The sequence below is a fragment of the Petaurus breviceps genome, unplaced genomic scaffold, assembly GCF_028583685.1.
Source record: "Petaurus breviceps papuanus isolate PSGF00001 unplaced genomic scaffold, PetGlider_PUasm1.0 189, whole genome shotgun sequence".
Taxonomy (NCBI): Eukaryota; Metazoa; Chordata; class Mammalia; order Diprotodontia; family Petauridae; genus Petaurus; species Petaurus breviceps.
The window spans coordinates 35,314,091-35,334,525 of record NW_027185809.1 but is presented as its reverse complement, the minus strand read 5'-3'; the positions used below and the strand labels follow the sequence as shown (position 1 = coordinate 35,334,525).

Genomic DNA, 20,435 nt, shown 5'->3' with positions numbered 1-20,435 from the left:
ACCCTGAGCAACTGCACTAGCGTCAGTTTTTCCCGATTTGTAAAATGGGGATTAATAACAGAATATCCGTCCTGGGGTTTTGTGAGGACAAAACGAGACATGTACGAAGCATTTTGTGAACCTTAAAGCGCCGCATAAACAAACGCTAGTCATTGTTATATATTCCGCCGGACAAACCCCCTCCCTTCTCTGGGCTTGGTTTCCTCATCTGTCAATGGCTTTGTGAGGGCAAAAATGAGGTTTTCTGCGAAGTATTTCATGAACCTTAAAGTGCCATATAAGTGCTAGTTATCGTCATTTGTTATCATTCTGCCAATTAACTAGGTCTGAGGGCAAACCCCTGCGCCTTTCCGGGCCTCGGTTTCCTCCTCTGTTAAATGCGCGCGCTGCCCTGGGTGCCGGGGCCGGGAGGGGGTGGGGCGCGTGTGGCGGCTCTAGGCTGACAAGGCCAAAGAGAGGGGCGGGGCCTGCGCCAGGAGGGGCGGGGCCTCCGCTTGGGGGCGGGGGTGGGGCTGCCGGTTGGTGGTTAATTGTTTGGGCAGAGCTGCGCCCCAGCGAGGGTGAGACAGGTCTATCGCAGGGAAGGAGGCGTCCTCCCGGAGGGAACTGGGAAAAGGAGTGGGGGTGGGGCAGGTGGCGGTCGGTTTTGGTAACCTGGGTGCAACCGTGGTCTCCGCGTGCCGGGCGCGCACACTCCCAATAAAGTTGTTGTTGAAGGGTGAGCTGCGGGAGTGGCGGGCGGCGGCCGCGGCGGCACCACGTGGGCGCGGCGGCTGCGGGGAGGCCCGGTGGAAGGGTGGGCAGCCCAGTCCCGCAGCCGGGGATGATCGGGTCGTGCCTGTGCTACTTGCTGCTGCCCGCGGCGCGCCTATGCCGCGTTCTCTCAGGTACCCGGGACCCCACGCCCTCGGCGCCTCCTATGCGGACCCCTTCCCCTCTGCCCCGGAAGCCAGCCTCCTCCCCGAGCCCGGGCCGGCGGGCCCGGAGCTGTCCGCCGGGGTAGCAGTGCTGTGGCCTCAGCCTCTTTACTCTGGCCCGTGGCGGAGGGATCGGCGCAGCTGGAACCGCTGCTTCCCCTGGGTCACGGCGGGGAGCCTCCGTCGCGGGGCGCACCGGGGGGGCTAGGGGCTGGGACAGGGTGTCCCGGTCTGGGTGGTCGGGGCGGCTCCGGGACAATACTGCGGAATTGGCTCTGCCTGGTTCTACCTTCCGGCGCCCCAAGAAAAAAGCAGGTCCGTGCCTGAGGGGCTGTGATGAGCAACATCACTTTTTATACCAGATGGAAATAACCGAACCTATCATCCCAGGCTCCTAGACATTAAACGAGGGTTTTCAGATGTGCTTTAATTAAGACAAAGCACCGTGTACACCAAAAAGACCCAAAGTCTTGAGTGCTTTAAATAAAGCTTTGAGTTTTAAGAGTGAGCTTTAATAGATTCAAACTGCATGCAGACTTTGGGGAGCATCTTTTATCTTAGAAAAATTTCCAAAGCTTTAAGAACGAGCTTTAATAGGTTTAAACTGCATGCATACTTTTGGTGGCACCCCTGTATCTTAGAAATTTTTCCAGAGCTTTAAAAGTGAGCTTAAACTGGATAGATTTAAACTGTAAGCAGACTTTTGGGGGCACCAAGTATCTTAGAAAAATTTCCTAATCTTTAAGAGTGAGCTTTTTTTTTTTTTTAATATAAGGCAATCGGGGTTAAGTAACTTGCTCAAGGTTACATGGCCAGTTTTTTCTGGGTATGGAGCTAAGTTTCTGAGCCCAGATTTGATCCCCAGGTCATCCCCACACTGAAGCAGGTGCTCTTAATCGGTGTGCTACCTGGCCGCCCCTAAGAGTGAGCTTTAATAGATTCAAACTGCATGCAGACTTTTGGGAGTCACCCGTGGGTTTTAGAAACTTTACAAAGATTCAGGCTTTAAAAGTGAGCTTTTCTAGATTTAAACTAAGCTGACTTTTGGTGGCACCGTATCTTGGAAAATTTTCTAAAGCTTTAAGAGTGAGCTTTAATAGATTTAAATTGCACGCAGACTTCTGGGGGCACACTCCATCTTGGGAAATTTACCTTCTATGATGACTAAAATTTTTAAAAGAATTTGGGCATCTAATGGATTTAAGCTTGTATTCTGGAAAATTCACATATGTGAAAACAGCTCTTTCCTTGATATCATTGATGTTATTATAGTGCAGTGTCTTATGAACTTAAAAAAAATTTTTATAACTGTCTCAATATTGATTTCTTTTGTAATTTTGTGTATTTTATTCACATAAAAGCATTATTCTGAGAAGGGGTCAATAGGCTTCACCTGCCAAAGGTACTCATGACACAAAAAAAGATTAAAAACTCCCTTCACCATAATAAATATTGATTCTATTTATATGAACTCAGGTTGACCTTAACCCTAAATGATCAGGCTGCCTACCTTCTTTCCTAGCAGGTTTTCTTGCCTCCTTTTTCCAAGGTAAAAGGGAGAGGAAGAAAGAAGCATTTATTGAGGGCCTACTATGTGCTAGGCACTATGCTCAGAACTTAGAAATATCTCCTCTTACGAGAGGAAGGGCATAGTAAGGGGGAGATAGGAGCCAATTATCTTTACTTTGGTGGAGACAGCTTACTGTCATGCTTAGTGATTATATATCTAGAACCATAAGCCTGAATACCTCTCAGTGTTTCTTCTGGTGGTTAGTAGTATGAATGAATAAAAAGGTATTTACTGAACACTTACTAAGTGCAAAACTTTATGCTGAGCACTGGGGATTCATAGAGAAAAGTAATCAGTGGTTGCTCCCAAGGTCCTCACATCAGAATGGGGGAAACAACCCCATCTGCCCCATGGGGAAGAGGTTTCTAGCTGCAAGTCAGAAGGAAAGGTCGTATGGGATTATTAAGGTCCAGCAGCAAAACAGATAGTAATGTGTCTTCTTGAATGTCATTTCCGCTGATAAAATCACATCCATTTGACAGTATACCATAAGCTGTACAGCTTCCTTGTCTGTCACTGGCCCTTAGCCCTCATTTTCAAGGGATGGAAACATTAGGAGTCCTAGACTGTCAACCTGAAAAAGAGTGTAGAGATTGTCTAGGCTAATCTGCTCCATTGACAGGTTGTATCGGCCTAGGGAAGCAAAGGGATTTGCCCAGTATCATCACAACCAGTGAGTGGCTCGGGTTAAATTGAACTCAGAGGTTCAGACTGAATCTTTGTGTCTATTTTATCCACTCTCAGCCTCCTAGAGACTAGGATGGGAGATGGTTCCTATTTGATTATTCTTAGAGGTGTAACTTAGAAAAACTGATAGTGGAAATTGGAGTGCTTGTTTTTTGGTCATTCCCCCATCCTCCCAGTTTCATTTGCACTGCCTGTCTCCACTTTGTCAGATCTTAGAACCTTGTACAGTTTGAGGCTGCCCTTCCCTCCTTTGAGAGTTTTTGTAGAGCTTCTATGATGGTGATGGTCAATCGTGTCCAACTCTTTGTGATTCCATATTGGAGTGGTTTGCCATTTCCATCTCCAGATGTGGTACTGAGGCAACAGAATGTTGCTTGCCCAGAGTCACGCAACTAGGTGTCTGACTCATGAAGATGAATCTTCCTGATTCCAAGTCCAGTGCTCTATTCACTATGCCATCTAGTTACCCAGAGCACCTAAACTTTAAAGCAAAATCTTATTTTTGTTGATAGTTTTATATCACCTATACTGCTGCATATATCGGCTCCCCTACTCTACTCCCAAGTTAGCTATTCCTTTTTTAAAAGATTTAAAAAATAAAAAACACAAAACCAATGAACACACCAATCGTGTCTGTATGTACAATATTCTATTCCCATAGAGCTCTGCCTCTGCAAATTGGGGAGGTAATAATTCAAAGGTACTTTGGTGCATAATAGTAAATTCATTAACAAACCAATGTTTATTGAACGCTTGCTCTACCATAATGTCTCATTTGTCTGGGCATGGGTGTCATCACGGAAGGAGCTATTTCCACATAAGTGAGTTTTCCAGATAATATGCTTACCCCATGAGGTGCCAAGATGTTTAAAATTTTAGTCATTAAGGAAAAAGCTTTCTAAAATGTGTACTGTACTTTCCTCCTTTCTTAAATAGAAGACATTGTAATACCCTTGCTTGATGATTCAAGGTCATGATTATAAATAACACTTTATTGTACGGGATTAAAATATAGTAATGCTATCACAGATTGACCCATTAGGCTAATTTAATTTGTTCCAGACTATGTGATTTTAGCTCTTTTGTCTACTTTTATTTATGTCTCTTCTCAGGCTTTCAGCTGTCACTTCTTCTGATCTGTTGTGGGCTGAGAAACCAGATAACCAAGCTTGTTAGACTTGTATGTAATTATAATAAATAGGTGCTGAGTGAAGGCCTTAGGGTATTTTCTGTGGAATAAAACATGTAAGTTGTAGTTAATAGAATTCATGATACCTATTCTGACTTTCTAGAGGCCTTTTCCTCTTGGATTGTGTTTATTTAAATCCTAGAATTCATTTATTTTTAATAATTATGCTTTATTTTAATATTCATTTTTAAACATTTTGAGTTCCATGTTCTTTCCCTCTCTCCAGCCCCTGCCACACACATCGAGAAGACAGGCAACATGCCCATTATACATTTTAAGTCATACAAAACAAAATCATATAATTTAGAGTCAAAAAGAAAGAGATCATCTAGGCCAATCCCCACATTGTACAGAAGAGAAATGTGAAACCCAGAAAAGGGACTTGACATTCCCAAGGTCACATGGATGAGTGGTGGCATATTAGGACTGCAACCCAGGTCTCCATCATGGTACCAGTGTAAAGAACACTGTCAGAGGACCTTGGTCTTGGTTAGGCTGAGCTACTTTCTATTGTTTACCTTAACTCCTAGCTGGGCCTCAGTTTCTTCATCTGAAAAATTAGAAGGTTGGACTAGATGAGCACTAAGGAACCTCTTGGCTCTTAAATCTATGATTCTATGATCCAGACTCTTTCTCTGGAGTTCATTCCACTCTCCTGTACCCCTTATTTCAGAACTTGAAGTGTCCAGAAACCTCCCTGGTCTCTGGATAAATGGACTATTAGTATCTGTGCTTAGGACTATATAAGGAAGCCGAGGCAATAGTACAAATATTTTTTATTAATCTACTCTGGCTTTTTTTTTCACCATTTATATTTCCTGCATGCTGTATCCCTCCTCCTCCATTTTCCTAGTTAATCAGTCCTTTATAATAAAGAATAAAAAATAGGAAGCCAAAAAGTCCTGTAAAACTAACCAACATATCCAAAAAAAGTCTAACATTCTATGCAATGTTCCATACCTGTGGACTTTTAAAAAATAATATTTTGATAATTATTTCAGTACAATTAGTTTCCTTTGTAATTTTTGTGTACTTTATTCATTTAAAAGCATTACTCTAAGAAAGGGTCCATCGGCTTCATCTGCCAAAGGGGCCATGACAAAGAAGGTTAAGAACCTCTGTCATCGTGAGTGATCGATAAATGCTGGTTGTATTTATTTTAAACTTGTATTTAAAACTTCTTTTCCCTGAAACTCTGCTAGTTGCTGTAGTATTTTGTCATCTTTGGATGTTAAGAGAGTGCAGAAAGAGGATGCTTTAGGTTTGGCCAGATGGCCTACCTTCGTCTTCCCTAGTAAGCACTCTGGCATTCCTTATAGGGGACCCGCAGTTGTACACTGTGCAGCTGTGGAGGGAATTCTCATACGTCTTCTCATATCTCTTCATTGGGGCCAAACTTGGTCATTATAATTTCACAGCATTCTTTTCCATTTGCTTAATTGTTGGCAAATAAAACATTATGAATGCTTCTTGTCCTTCAGGAGTTTAGAGTCCATTTGGGAAGAAGAATGTAGTAGAGCATCGATAATTACCCTGTAACCTAATGTGTTGACTTTTCTAACAGATGCTTTCTTCACGTGTCGGAAAAATGCTCTCCTGGCAAAGAGCTCGTCCCCCCAGGTGGAGGGAGGCTTTGCCATGGCCCCTCGGGGTCTAGACCAGGAGGAACGGGAAGGCTTGCTGCATCAGTGGCGAGAGGAAGGGGCTAGCAGGGTGCCCACATCTGTCAATGAGGGGCCTCCTCTAGAGAAGGGGCTGGCCTCGGGCAGCTTGGCTCTCTTGATGGCAAGCCCTGAAGAGCAGCAGGATGCTGCTTCAGAGGACAAATGGTCCAACGTTCAGCTGAGTGACTTGCGGGCTATGGAGACCTTGGAGGAGCCCTTCTCTGATTTGGCTGGGATCCCAGAAGAGGAGCAGCTGGAAGGTGTGGATGGCACAGTGTGGACTGCTGTCCCAGTGCAGGCAGGACCCCAGTTTGCAGATTGTGCAGTCCTGCCTGTGGGCACCCTTGCCACAGAGCAGTGGGAAGAGGACCCTGCAGTAGTGGCTTGGAGCATAGCACCAGAGTCAGTGCCAGAGGAAGAGGCACCAGTCTGGCCCTTTGAGGGTCTTGGTCAATTGCAGCCTCCTCCAGTTGAAATACCTTATCATGGTAAGTAATGACTGAACCAAAGGATGGAGGCAGGGAAGGGGTAGGTTGGAAGGCAGTCTTACTATGGGACAGAGCACAAGCTACAAAGATTTTTAGGATTGCAAGGGACTCCTTTGCCTCTAACATGTTGTTTATAGAATCATGGAATGTTAGAACTGGAAGGAAACTATGGAGCTTATCTTGCCCAACTCCTCTCATTTCATAAAGTAAAGAAGATGAGTTGCTAGTGGTCTTGCAGCTAATTAATGAAAGAGCTTGGAGTAGAACCAGAGTCTCTTCAGTCCAGGGCTTTTTCCATTAGACCATGTTGCACAAGAAAATTGAAGAGAATAGATGAGTGATGGATTCCAGCCCTCCATTTTCTTCACTGCTAAGCTGCCAATTTTAAACAAAGGAGAATGAGCCAAGCCTGGGGCTGAGGTCATAACAGAAAGACTTTTAACATCAGCTTGACTTGACTGCATCTTTGTGTGCATATGTCTGATCTGTAATAAATCAGTGAGCATTTACTAAGCACCTCCTCTCTGGAAGCTACCATGCCAATGAAAATAGATGTCTGTGATCAGTGCCGTCATAAAGGTGCTTCACATTGACAGAGGTGGTCATTCAGTTCAACATTTATTAGATGCCCACTGTGTGTAAGGCATAGTGATGGTGGGCAGTAGGTATATAAAGAAGATGACAACCCTTAACCTAAAGGAGCTTAAGTTTAAGAGTAGGAAATTTCTGTGCAAAATTTTAGATTACCAGGTGAAGGGGTTGGGGTCCCAGGATAAAAGGAGAAAAGCAAGGCCATGAACAACTGGATAGACTTGGAAACAGGGATCACTGGGAAGGCAAGGTGGGAAGCCATGAGGGGGAGGAGGAGTCCTCCCCTCTCTCAGTGCATAGTGACACACAATTTCCTTGGGTCTGTCTCCTGTCTATAGAAATCTTGTGGCGAGAATGGGAGGATCTCTCTGTCCAGCCGGATCCTCAGGGCCTGGACTCGGGGGAGGCTCCTCAGTTCCAGTTTACTGTCATGTCATATAATATCCTGTCCCAGGACCTGGTCCAACAGAGCTCTGAGCTCTACCTGCACTGCCATCCAGACATTCTGAACTGGAATTATCGATTCTCCAACCTTGTGCAGGAATTCCAGCACTGGGATCCTGACGTGAGTTGGGAATTGTGCCCTACTGCACTGGGCTGCCTCCCATTGGGACTTTACCATGACCATAATAAAGTTGCATTTATTCCATCCCTACAAGGCATTTGGGATCACATGGAAGGACAACTCTCTCCAGAGTTAGTTAAACAGAATACTAAGAGAAACCCTCTTGAGAATTCCAGGGCCCACAAAGTCTTTGTATGGTTATGAGTGAGGATGGTGTTTGAGGCTATTAAGGGAATAGGAAAATCCAGACCTTGGGTGTTGGGTGACTTATGTTTTAGGCTGGGGTTCACTGAGAGGGATTTAGGGGAAATGGTCAGTGACTGTGGGAATTTTGTTGCTTCACAGTGCACCCCGACTCCCCTGGCACCTTCCACATTGGTCTCAATGCCATATCCTAGAGTGGAGGTGTCCCCAGAACTCTGCCTGCCAGTAGGGGTGGGGGGACCCTTCTTTTCTGCACATACCTGTGCCCTCTGAGTGACTGATCTCTTTGTCGATTTCCCAGATTCTTTGTCTCCAGGAGGTTCAGGAAGACCACTACTGGGAACAACTAGAGCCAACCCTGCGGATGATGGGTAATGTAGTCCTGTGGGGGCTGTTGGCTCAAGGGCTTTTGGATGGAGATGTCTCTGAAGTTCTTCTGCCCTCTTCCCTCTGTCTGAGGGACTCCCTCATTTCCTCTCTGGACCTTAGTGCATCCTGGATTCCTTTGCTCTGCTTGAAGTGAGCAAGCTCCCTCCTCCTGTGGGTAAGACTTTCAGTCCCAGTGAAGGAGAGCTTCCCATTCTCTACCCATTCTCACACCTATCTGCCCTCCTGCCCTTTCCTATCATTCATTCATCTGAATATAGCTAGAGAGAAAGCCTTGCAGAACTAAGAAATTGGCAAGGGCTACAAACCCCAGAGGTGAGTAGTGGAAGTATTGTGATGCTTTATTTAGACCAACATCATTAGTCAGAGGACGCTGGCTTGTGACATCTGTGACCCCTCTCACTGGTTGTGGTTTCCCTCACAGGCTTTACTTGTTTCTACAAGAGGAGGACTGGGTGTAAGACGGATGGCTGTGCTGTTTGCTACAAGCATACCCGGTTCCGACTGCTTTGTGCCAGTCCTGTGGAGTATTTCCGGCCTGGCCTGGAACTCCTTAACCGGGATAATGTGGGATTGGTTCTGCTGTTACAGCCACTGGTCCCAGAGAGCTTGGGGCAGATAACCGTGGGTCCCCTGTGTGTGGCCAACACACACGTGCTGTACAACCCCCGAAGGGGTGATGTCAAGCTGGCCCAGGTGGCCATCCTCCTGGCTGAAGTGGATAAGATGGCAAGGTTGGCAGATGGCAGTTACTGCCCCATCATCTTGTGCGGGGACCTGAACTCTGTCCCTGATTCACCCCTCTACAACTTCATCAGAAGTGGACAGCTCCAGTACCAAGGCATGCCAGCTTGGAAGGTAAAGTATTTCTTGGCCCTGGTGGCCAGGGACGGGGAAAGAGTGGTGCTTCAAGGTAGAGAAGAGCAGGGAGGAGAGGCAGGTTCTCTATGGGATAGCTCCATGACTGCCATCAAAGTGGTAAAGGGTTTTTATATAGAGGCTGCTTGGATTTTGCCCCTGAAAGGCAGAATATGAGGAAAAATGGCTTTGGTTAAAATGGGGGAGATTTCCTTTGTGCCTGAGGAAGAACTTCCAGACCACCAGGGGCTGAAACACTGGACTAGGATGACTGAAGCAGGCCCTAGGGACTGAATGGAAGGAAGTTTTGCATTGGTGAGGTCACATCTAGAACATCGTATTAAATTTTGAGTATCTCATTTTATGAGAGATTTATTAAATTAACAATGATTTATTATTAAGTACCTTCTGTATGCCAGTCATTGTCCTAGGCCCTGGAAATTCATAGACAAAATGAAACAGTTCCTTCCCTCAAGGAGCTTACATTCTGTCAGGGAAACAGTGCACATAGGTATTTATGAAATATATAGACAAAGTAAGTTCAAAGTAATTTTGGTGGGACAAGCTAGAGGTTTGATGAGGGTCTGGAAATCATGTCATATGAGGAATGGTTTCAAGGAACCTAGAGGAGTCTAGAGAAGAGAAAGTTATAGGGAGACTATTTCAAGGGGAGGGAGCATGGTGTCTTGTTGGAACTAGGAACTGACTTATTCCATGTTAGTTCAGAGACCAACACTGGAACCAGTATGTGGAAGTTATAGAAAGGCAGACTTTGGCTCAAGGTGATAATTATCGGGTTCCAGCCATGAGATTAGACAATGAGTTTATCAGCCCAGAGATAAACATGTATGGATCACTATAAATATCAAAGATATGTTGTATAAGAGATTCCTGCATTGGGCGAGAGGTTGGCTTCTAAAGTCCCTTCCAATTCTAAAGTTCTTTAAGAAGAGGCAGTCACCCACCTGGGATGCCTTAGTCACCAGCTAGAAGGTGCAAAGATGGGCCTTGATTGATTCTTGCATTTCTTTTTTGATTCTAAGCCTATAATTTGAATTTAGCTCTTAGCAATGTTATTGTGACTACTCTGGAAAAGATGATTTTTCACAATCATATAGTCAAAGGAGTGGAAAGGATCCTTAGACGTTAACTAGTTCAGTCCTCTTTATTTGAGCAAGACCAGCTTTAAATAGGTTTTGATAATATAGGTTTTAAATAGGTATTGCCTTCAGAGGAAAATAGATCTCAGCTTTCTTTAGGAGCTTTACCCCCATGGAGGTCAGAACTCTGCACTGTCAGGAAATACTGAGATACATAGAACAGCTGGAAGGGACCTGAGAAATCATGTATTCCTGTAGTTCTTAACATGGGGTCTGTGAACTTCCTTTTAAAAGGTGTTTTGATAATCAAATTTCTATTTGGTTTCCAATCTATATTCCTATTCCAGTTCTAGTCCATATTCCTATTATATTCCTATATATTCTTTGTCTTTAAAAAACATGATTCTGAGAGGTGGTCCACAGGTTTTAACAGATTGCCAAAGGGGGGATCCATGACAGAAAGATTAAGTACTCCTGCTTACAGATGAGAAGACTTGAGGCCTAGATAGGTGGAGTGGCTTGTTGATGGTCATACAGCCAGACAGTAGCAACATCGGGACAAAGAACTCTGGACTTTTATGTTTAGGATTCTTTCTTTTATACCAGACTGTCTCCATAGTATGACCTAAATCCTTCTTACTGCAGCTTTCTTGTTCTGCCTTCAGAGAGCTGGTCACTCTTTGAAAGGAGCCCTTGCCTTGCTCAACAGGCTTTGTGCCTTCATTCCATTCATCAAAACTCTTTCCCTTGTCTGACACCTCCAGAAAGTGAACCAAAAGGAATGCCAGTGGAACTGGCTGAGTGGTCCATGCCTGGGTGGGAAGCGTGAATCGACCTCTTGAGTGATGCTGGCTCATTGGAATCCTAGGCAGGACACTTAAGCATTCTCTCTCTCTTCTGATGTAACATAATGGGTGTCTTTGGTAGAGCAAGTGGGAGGAAGGAGAAGAGAATTCATAGTGTTCATAGAGCTTACTAAGATTTTATTATAATTAGGCTACTTAAATTTCTATTAAGCAATACCATTGAGCTTCTTGCTTGATGAACTTCTTGCTGAGAATTAATATTTTGAGGAGTTTGTTGTCTTAAACTAAGTCATACAGAGGGATCAAGGAGCATATTTGCTGCATTTATTGGAAATATGGGACTGATTAAAGTAAGGAAATGCTTCCCGTGTTAGCAACCCTGTTTATTTTTGTTCCATTCACTAAAAGATGTTTTGATAACCATTGTTACCTAGAGCAGGTAATACCTATGGAGACTTTACTCCCTTCTAAGATCTGTAAGTGGTGTGGCTTCCTGGTCCTTTCAGTTGGTCATAATTCTTAGGGACAAAAATCTATGTGAATAAGACATGGTGAAATCAAGTATACAGGGCTTTAGCTGCAGGAAGGTATAGTATTACTATGGATTCTTCGTTTCATCTGTCATATGGTTCTCTAGCAGCAGGCCTAGGTGACCATAGGACAATGATCTGGGATAAAACAGGTTGCTGAGCAGGGCTTTGCTTTTAAATAATGTTTTGGTGCTGTAACTGAAAATGGTCAGACCAAGAAGACCCTGTGGAGAATTGCAACTCGTCGTGAAGTTGGGTGAAAGTTTATCCAGAGTTGAAACTTCAGAGGCTGTGTGCCCTTAAGTTCAGGCTTTGTCTTCCCTTCCTTCCTTTCTCCTGGACACAAGCAGATGTTTCAGGGGAAAAATGGTGTGTTTAATTAGCTCAATTACAGCTGTATTTTGTAACCTCACAGGGAGGCTTATGCAGTACCCATAGCATTTATGAGTTTGTGTGCATTCACCAGCTGTCATGTCAGCCTTTCCCATTTCCTTTCCCATTTTCTTTACCTTTGGCCTACTGTTTCCCTGCAGGTGTCTGGGCAGGAAGACTTCTCCCATCAGCTTTATCAGCGGAAGCTGCTGACCCCACTGTGGCCTAGCTCCTTGGGCATCACTGACAGCTGTCAGTACGTTACTCCCTGTCACCCCAAGAGGTCAGGTGAGCCACCACCCTGGTCTGCTGGATCTGTGGCTTGTGGCCTTTTTTTTTTTTTTAATAGCACTTTAATAGCACTTCCTGTCTCTTCAGGAAGATGGGGAGAATATCATGCTGTGGGGTCTCCTGGCATATTCCTTGGTTTCTCGTTCTTCTCTGTGCATTCTCAGTGCTTTCAAATTGATAGATCTAAAATACTTACCTCAGAGGAGCCCTTTGTCCTTTGAGTCAAGCCTATATTCTCCCCTGTGTCCCTGGGCTGGATGCTGCTCCATGGCTGGAGGCCCCATCATTTGGGACTTTTTGCTGCTTCCTCTCACCCAATGCTTGTCCTGTATCTATAGAGAGACGCAATTATGGCCGGGACTTCCTGCTTCGTTTCCGCTTTTGTGACAGTGCCTGCCAGCGGCCAGTGGGACTGGTCCTGATCGAAGGAGTGACAGATGCTAGACCAGGTAGTAAACATAGAGCCTTTTCCTTCCTTTTCAGATCCATCACTGGGCCTTTCAGTTTCATTCTTGGAGACAAAAATCTATGAGAATAAGTGCAGGGTGGTCATCTCTGTGCAACTTTTAGCTTTAATAACTTTCAATGTAAAATGATAGAAGCACACTGTTAATATAAGCTATAAAACGTGAATTCTTAAAAAGGTTTTATGTCCTTGTTGGGTTAATTTTTATTTCTTTTCACAAATCCAATTCATGAAATTTCTGAGCGCCAACTGAAAATTGATTGAAGAATGTGCCACAAAACGATGATGGTTATGTTGCAGGTGAAACACACACACACACACACACACACACAATGTATAGCTTTAAAACTGAAGTGACTGAACACTGGGTTATTCTGAGGATAAAGTGAATAGAGAGGCAGCATTGCTGAGTGTCTACAGGACCAACCCTAGAGTCAGGAGAGCCCAGGTCTCATCTGAGATCCAGGCTAGCTTATTGACCGTTGGCTCTTCAAGATCATTTCTCAGGCAACTTTCCTTAGAATTTGTATTCAAGGAGGGAATGTCTACACCTGGAGTTCCCTAGATGAAAGGAAAGGACCATACTTTCTGAAAAGTTGAAATAGTCCATGTGATTGTGTTCTGCCCCTTATTTCAGGTGTTCTCTAAAGGCAAGATGGCATTCTTAACGGATGACAATATTGGCAGTTGAGGCAGCTTGGTCTCTGAGACAAGGAGGCCTGTGCCTCCCACACAGACTGGCTTGGCGGCCCCAGCAATGCTCTCAGCTCATAAATTGCAAAATCTTTGCCGGCATGTCTTCACTGGGAGTTCCCTATACCAATGAAGTTAAAGAGCTGAGCTAAAAAAATAACAGTAATGAGAATTATTGTAGCCCGGGGGAGAGGTGTGTCAGCCTCTGCTTATAAAGGCCCCTTCCCCTACCCCTTCTAACTTTTCCTTATTCCTTTCCCTAGGCTCCTGAATACCAAATGGGGTTTTCAGAGGAGTTTTAGTACAGGAGGCTGGACCATTGCTCCTTGCCCTGGGGATTCTCAATCTTCTCTCTTGTTTCCTTCATAGAGCGTCCTGTTGGCTGGTCCCAGTCTGTCCCTGAAGCAGATGTACCTGATCCAGAACCCTTCTTCCCCAGGTAGCCTTCTCCAGCCTTCTCTGTCTTGCTCCCTGCTTTCTCCTTGCCCTCCCTACTAGTAAGATTTGCCCTTCCTCAAAGTGCCGGTTAATGCCAGCCCTTAAGGCAGGCTGCTTTTGTTTGTCTCTGGGCTAGTTATAAACTTATATTGGCCAAAAGTCACTCCTGTCAGCATTCCTGTGGGTGCCCCTTACTGTGGAATCGAAGGGCTAAGGGAAGTTTTACACCTTGGGTCGGGCAAAGGACAAGACATATTCTCAACTCTTCTCCCTCACTGCAAGCAGGTGGATTTGAACCTGCCATCTATCCTCATCCTCTTGGCTCAATGATCACTGAGTTATCAGCCTCACGTTTTGCTGAGTGGGAATTTGTCAAGGATAAGGCTAGGCTGAATCCCATGAGGCTCTTTTTTAAAGTAAAGTTAGTGGAATTGCCAACTGTGACATCTCATCCTGTTTTGCCCCTTCTTGTCCCTTCCCCAGATCTTCAGGCACCATCCAGCACAGCCTCAACCTGACTTCAGTTTATAGCCACTTCCTACCCCAGCAAGGCCGCCCAGAGGTCACCACAATGCCCTTGGGCCTTGGAGCAACAGTGGATTACATTTTCTTCTCATCTGAACCCTGTGAAAATGGACACAGAGCAAGTGAGTCTGGTGGGTTATGGGTGCCCTGAGGTCTTGACTGCTGCCCCTGGCCGCAGTGGATTGGGGGTCAGCCACTTGTTAGAGTAGTCTGGGATACAGAAGGCTAGGAAGTAGCAGGAACTAGCAGGGGGGTTCTTGTTGAGAGAAGATTTCACCCTTACATCCCTGGATAATGCTGTGGAAACAAATACTGATGGTATTTTGAATCAGAAGACCCAGATTTGAGACCTACAGTTGTGGTACTCTGTAGCAGGGGGACTTTTGGCAAGTCACCTGACTACTGTGAACCTTAGTATCCACCATTTGCAAAATGGAAACAACAGTAATAGTAGTGCTTAAATTGCCTGCCTCATTGGATTTGTAAACCTTCAAACGGTACAGAAATGTGAATTTATTATTATTATTATGATGATGATGCTTTCTGTTTCTTTAGAGTTATAATTTTGAAGGTACTCTTAGATGCATTATCTCTCTTGATCCTCCTGATATAAAATGGAGTTGGGCTAGAAGGCCTCTCAGGTAGCATAGCTGCTGTTAACAGCATTGAAATGAGAAGACTGAGACCCAATACAAGTGAAGTGATTTTGCTGTAGCCCAGATCTCTCTACTTTACCCTACACCCTTCTTCCACCATCTCCTTTGGGTAGGTTCAGATCGGGGTGGGGGGGGGCCCTTATGTCTGGTGGCCCAGAAATAGGAGAAAGAGAAAAAGGGGATGAGTATGAAAGTGTACGTAATCTGTGAAAGATATTCTACCCCCCTTTAAGTTTAATATGTTCCCACAGAAAATGCATGGCTTTGTCACCATTTGTGTAATCATGAATGCTAAATACTTTCTTGAATCTTGTCATGCCCCCACTGGCTCTGGGGGCTGGCAGATATATGTAGATTTATATCTTCAAGTGCCTTACATTTGCTCCCTTTTACAACCCAGGTCGCAGGCTATACCGGGACGGAGCCCTCAAGCTGCTTGGCCGTCTCTCCCTCCTCTCTGAAGATGTCCTTTGGGCTGCCAATGGCTTACCCAACCCCTTCTGTTCTTCAGACCACCTCTGCCTATTGGCCAGCTTTGGGATGGAGGTCACCGCCCCATGATGGGGCTCTTAGGGGACGGGGGACTTATCCTCCAGAAGAGCTCATTGGATCAGAGACTGTGGAAATCCCAAGCTTCTGGAAACTTACACCCAAGGAATTTCCCTCCCCCACCCCTCCTTTCACCCTTCCCTTCTCCTCAGTTGGATTTCCTCTCTCCCTCTCCCCCACCCATGATGCCCCTGCTCCCACCCCAACCTCTTCCTAATCCTGTGCCTCACACGCAGTGGCCCTGGGAGAGGCAGGAGGGGGGCTCCCCTTCCTACCATGTATCCAGCGCCTCCCCCTTGATTTTTAATTACCAGGGTTGCGGGAGTTTTTGATCTCATTGGTTATTTGTTTTCAGGCTGCAGCTTGTTGACTCCCCATTGCAGCCACTGCTGCCTGCAATCTCCCCTCCTGTCGAGCAGATTGCCCACTAGCCTCCCTGCCCCCTGCCCATCTGGTCTAGCCTTTATACAGCTACTGTATATAATGTATAGTATTTTTTTTTTCCCTTGGTGTTCTGGTAAGCTGCAAGAGCGAGTGCAGCATTGATTGCCCCTCCTAGGGTGGGTTGAATATGAGCAGGTGAAGTTAGTAGACTTCTAAGTGACCTGCTTGCTGTAGAGTCCCTTCTCCCTTCCCCTCTCCTTCTCCCTCTCCCCAGCTACCTTACGTGTAGGTTGCCACAGAATTGTGTTCATCCAGCTTGGCCCTTGTGAGCAAAGTGGACCCCTCAGCCTGAAACAGCAAGATCAAGAGGGCCTGGTGATCCAAGATAATCTGACTTGCCTCATTCCACAGCCCCCACTCCTGAAGCCAAGACATGGCCCTAGTGTATTTCTCTTGGGTTCACCCCTATACCCTTGTATAAGAGAAGTTGGCCTTTCTCAGTGTCAGTTTGGGGAAGGTAGAAGCTGCAGGAGCGGGGGAGGTGGTGTCAGAGGAGCTGAGTATCTTATAAGATGAAGAAATTGGGTCTGAAGGAAATGTTCTTCTGGCCTGATGGTATCTCAAGTTGGCCCAGGGTGGTGGTTTCAGTGGGAAGTAGTCTCTGAATTGCTGCCGTCATTTGCTTGAGGGCTGTCTCTGCTGAAGCTTAAAATCCTTGAGGACAGAGCTTCTCCTTTCTCGTTATTCCCAAGGAGCTGATTCCTGCTTTTCTGATGCTCTAGGTCCTCCTTGAGAAGTGTGGTGTTGGGGAGGCATTATCTGGGAAGCATCTATTCTCAGTGGAACAGTTTGGTTGGAGAACTAAGGGATGGCAGTGAAGCCGTTGGGTGGGAATAGATTGTAGAGCACACTAGTCCCCTGGCCATGCTGCATCCAACAGAAAGCCCTTGCTTGACTCTCCAGTAGTGGGGGTGGGAATGGGGAGGAGGTATACCGTGTGCATGGGGGTGTTTCTTTGGAACCTTCATGTTCTTGCCCTGCCCTGATTGTCACTCTTGTGTGCCTTAATCTCTCACTTTTAGGAATGTGTCCCTAGGGTCTTCCTCCTGGCAAGGCTTCCCCTTATACTCCCCCTAACCTTAAGGCAGATTCTGAAGATATTTCTATCCCCATTGGGTCTGAGTTGCCTTTATATTTTTCCAAGCTGCCTCAAGTGGGCCTGAAGAGTCACTGATAAGCCTCCTCACGCTCATCAGAAGAATTTTCTTATCCTAAAGGAAAGCCAAAGGCCCTGCTTGAACTGTTGTTACTTTTTTTTAAAGCATAATAGATCCCTTAGTTCCACTTTACATAAACAATGGCTTGCCTCAGGTTTGAGGCCTCTATTTGCCTGATTCCCACCACCTGCTTTTTAGCACCCCCTTCTACTGTGTTTGCTTCTCCTGGGTCCATCCTTACAGGGCCTCAGGACATCTCCCCATTTGTTCCACAGCTGTCCCTTGCCCTGTTTTCCTCTGTTGGGAAGTACCATGGCTCCACCCTGGGAAGGTTTACTAGGGAATCTTTTGGTCTCTGGCTTGTTTCTGTTTTGAAAAGTGAAGTAGGAAATTTTTCATGCTAATTTAATTTTTTTTTCTGAAATAAAGGTTTGTCTTTTTTTTTTTCTGTTCTTATTTCTTTGGGATTCTGGAGGGTATAGCACAGTCAGACCAATTTTTGACTGGATTGGCTCAGAACTCACTTGTATACTTGGGGGTGGGATTGGGAGTAAAAGAAATCCGAGAAGAGACTAGGGAAGGAAGAAAATTATTATTTATTAAGCACCTGCTTTGTACCAGGCACTGATAAATGCTTTCAAAATATTTCATTTGATTCTCATGACAGCCTTCGGAACTAGAGTGTTTTATCACCATTTTACAATTGAGGTAACAGGTTATAAGTGACTTGCCTGAGGTCATACAGCAAATAGACTGTTTGAACTCAGATTTTTCTGGCTCCAGGTCTATCCACTGTCCCACATAGCTACCTTTAGGGATAGAGAAAGCATTGGAGCCTGGGCTTGGAGTCTCAAGCACTAGAACTAAGCCTTAAGTAAGGGAAAAATCTAACACTAGGAAGTTCTCTGTGGAGTAGCTGATCAGAAGCCCTATTGTACCCTACAGAAGCCAATCTGATCCCTCTGTTCACTCAGTCCACTCCCCATCCTGGCATTTCTCAGTTTTACTCATGGCTTTGAGGGTGGTGAGAGAGGACTGGGCTGAGGGGAGTCATTTATGGGGGAATGGCAACCTCCTGGCTGTGGGGTAGCCCCTTTTTCATTTCTGTTTATAACCACTCGGGAATCAGACTCCTATCTAGCCACCTGGCCCTTCACCCCTCGCATGCAGAGGCAGGCTGTGTGGGGTTGCTCCCTGGATGAAGCCTAGGCTGATGCATCCCCACTCTGTTGTCTATTTTTTGATAATCTGTTTTGCATTCCTGAGCTAGAGCTGATCTGTGGGCCATCTGTTGCTGGAGCTGATTCCCTCCCTCCCTATGTCTGGTTCTGCTGTACTGTTAACCTTTTCCTTCCCCTAGCATAGTCTAATGGAATTAGGAGTCAGAAGAGCTGGAGCTTGAATTCCAGCCTTGCTTGTGGCCTTGGGCTAATAATTGGACTTCACTGGGTCTCAGATTTCTCATCTTTAAGAAGAGGGAGAGGAGTTGGTTGATGTCTCAGTTCCCTTCCAGCTTCACATCCTATGAAACCCATACTGACATAATCAGTCTTGACTATACCCAAAGGCTGGAGTTTCCAACCCATTGCAAACCACCACAACTGGAGGGAAACCCTGCAAAAAACCACCACCATCAATGTCATATAGTCAACTGAATAGATTAAAACACATTTATCAAGCATTATTGTGTGCTAAATTGTATGATAAGTACTGGGGACACAGATAAAACAAGACTGTCCCTGTACTCATGAAGCTCATATTAATTCATGGAGACACATAAAATTGAGGCCTGGAAGTCTTAAGGTTTCTGTGGTGGAAGGAATGGCAAGGCCCCAGAAATCTTTAGGGTCTATTAGACCATTGCTTCCAGTGTTCATTGACTTCATTTTGTTTCCTTTTATGTTTGTATCTGTAGCACATAACACTGCTTGGCACATAGTAAATATTTAATAAAAACTTTTCCCCCTTCCTTTCCTCCCTCTCCTTTCCCTCTTTCCCCATCCTTCCCTCTTTCCCTTCCTTTCCTTCCTCTCCCTTCTTTCCTTTCCCTCCCACTCTCCCTCCCTTCCTTCCTCATTCAATATGATTTCAGGCCAAGTCACAGCCTTCCTAAAATTCCTTGCATTTGGAGAGAGGTGGGGGACAATTAAGTGTGATAGAGCATAGATATAACTGCAAAAGACTTTAAAGGTCATCTAGTCCCATCCACTCAAATAAGGTAACTGAGTCCCAGAGAAATTTTAAGTGACTTGTCCCAGGTCAGATGTATAGTCCGAAGCAAAGGTTGGTCTTAAACCCTGACTACAAAGGCAACATTTTCCCCATTACACAGTGTTATGTGCTACTGGAAATGTTTTGAGACTTTTGGAAGAAAGATGCTTTTTAAAATTTTATTTATTTTGCTTTTTGGAGGGCAATTGGGGTTAAGTGACTTGCCCAAGGTCACATGGCTAGTAAGTGTGTTAAGTGTCTGAGGACAAATTTGAACTCAGGTCCTCCTGACTCCAGGGCCAGTGCTCTATTCACTGCTCCACCCTAGCCACCCCTAGAAAGATGCTTTTTAAGATCCCAGACAACATATCTATAAAGAATACTACTTGGGGACAATTTCTTCTCCACCAGTTAGTTCATGGTAATCAATACCTTATGGGCAAACTACCTTTACAACTCCTAAAGTTGTGAAGATGCCAAGGATGTCCACATCAGAAGACTCCTTCCTGCAACGCAGAATTATTGGGATACTGATGATTGTGAACAAAGTAGCCTAACTACCACATTGCCAAAAATATCTAGAAGCAGCCATGTAGTTTATATTCTTCCCCAGGCGCCAACCCTATATTTTTTCTTGATAGGTGTTAATTTTTTCTTGGACTGATAATCATCAACATTACATTGGTGGGCAATTACCGTGTTTCCCCAATAATAAGACACTGTCTTATTTTTTTTGGACAGAAAAACACCAGAGGGCTTATTTTCAGGGGAGGGCTTATTTTAATGAACATTGACAGCAATTTTAATAAACAGGTAAATGTGAACAAAAAAATGTACCTTTATTCAATAATGAATTCAATAAAGAACAGGATGATGCGCTCACTGCTGCAGCTCTGATTGGATGCAGCTCAGATCACGGCGTGCGTTTCAGGGGGGGGAGGGGGACGGTGCACACAAAGGGTACCGTGTAGCACACCTTCACTACAGTAGCAATCTCAATAGGGCTTATTTTGGGGGGAGGGCTTATTTTAGAGGAATCTTACACAGTAAGGGGAGGGCTTATTTTCGGGATAGTTC

General features: G+C 45.1%; 1 protein-coding gene across 3 annotated transcripts; it reads left to right on the top strand.

The window, feature by feature from the left end:
• Positions 1–501: 501 nt before the first annotated feature.
• ANGEL1 (angel homolog 1) lies at positions 502–17,590 on the top strand. Of its 3 annotated transcripts, none has more exons than XM_069092279.1 (10): positions 502–560; positions 5,928–6,515; positions 7,445–7,671; positions 8,177–8,246; positions 8,687–9,120; positions 12,090–12,216; positions 12,558–12,668; positions 13,748–13,817; positions 14,300–14,472; positions 15,398–17,590. In XM_069092279.1, exons 2-10 carry the CDS (start codon positions 6,002–6,004, stop codon positions 15,556–15,558), a joined length of 1,887 nt encoding a protein of 628 aa, XP_068948380.1. In that variant the 5' UTR covers positions 502–560; positions 5,928–6,001; the 3' UTR covers positions 15,559–17,590. The 3 variants fall into 3 exon arrangements, with proteins under 3 accessions (XP_068948380.1, XP_068948378.1, XP_068948379.1); XM_069092277.1 differs by lacking the exon at positions 502–560 and adding an exon at positions 647–887; XM_069092278.1 differs by lacking the exon at positions 502–560 and adding an exon at positions 653–887 and having other exon boundaries at positions 14,300–14,463.
• Positions 17,591–20,435: the final 2,845 nt, after the last annotated feature.

Excerpts from the sequence above, each read along its gene's own strand:
- ANGEL1 (XM_069092277.1), top strand. The coding sequence starts at position 824 with ATGATCGGGTCGTGCCTGTGCTACTTGCTGCTGCCCGCGGCGCGCCTA. Across the intron at positions 7,672-8,176 it reads TCCAGCACTGGGATCCTGAC|ATTCTTTGTCTCCAGGAGGT; the intron begins GTGAGTTGGGAA and ends TCGATTTCCCAG. Across the intron at positions 12,669-13,747 it reads AGTGACAGATGCTAGACCAG|AGCGTCCTGTTGGCTGGTCC; the intron begins GTAGTAAACATA and ends TTTCCTTCATAG.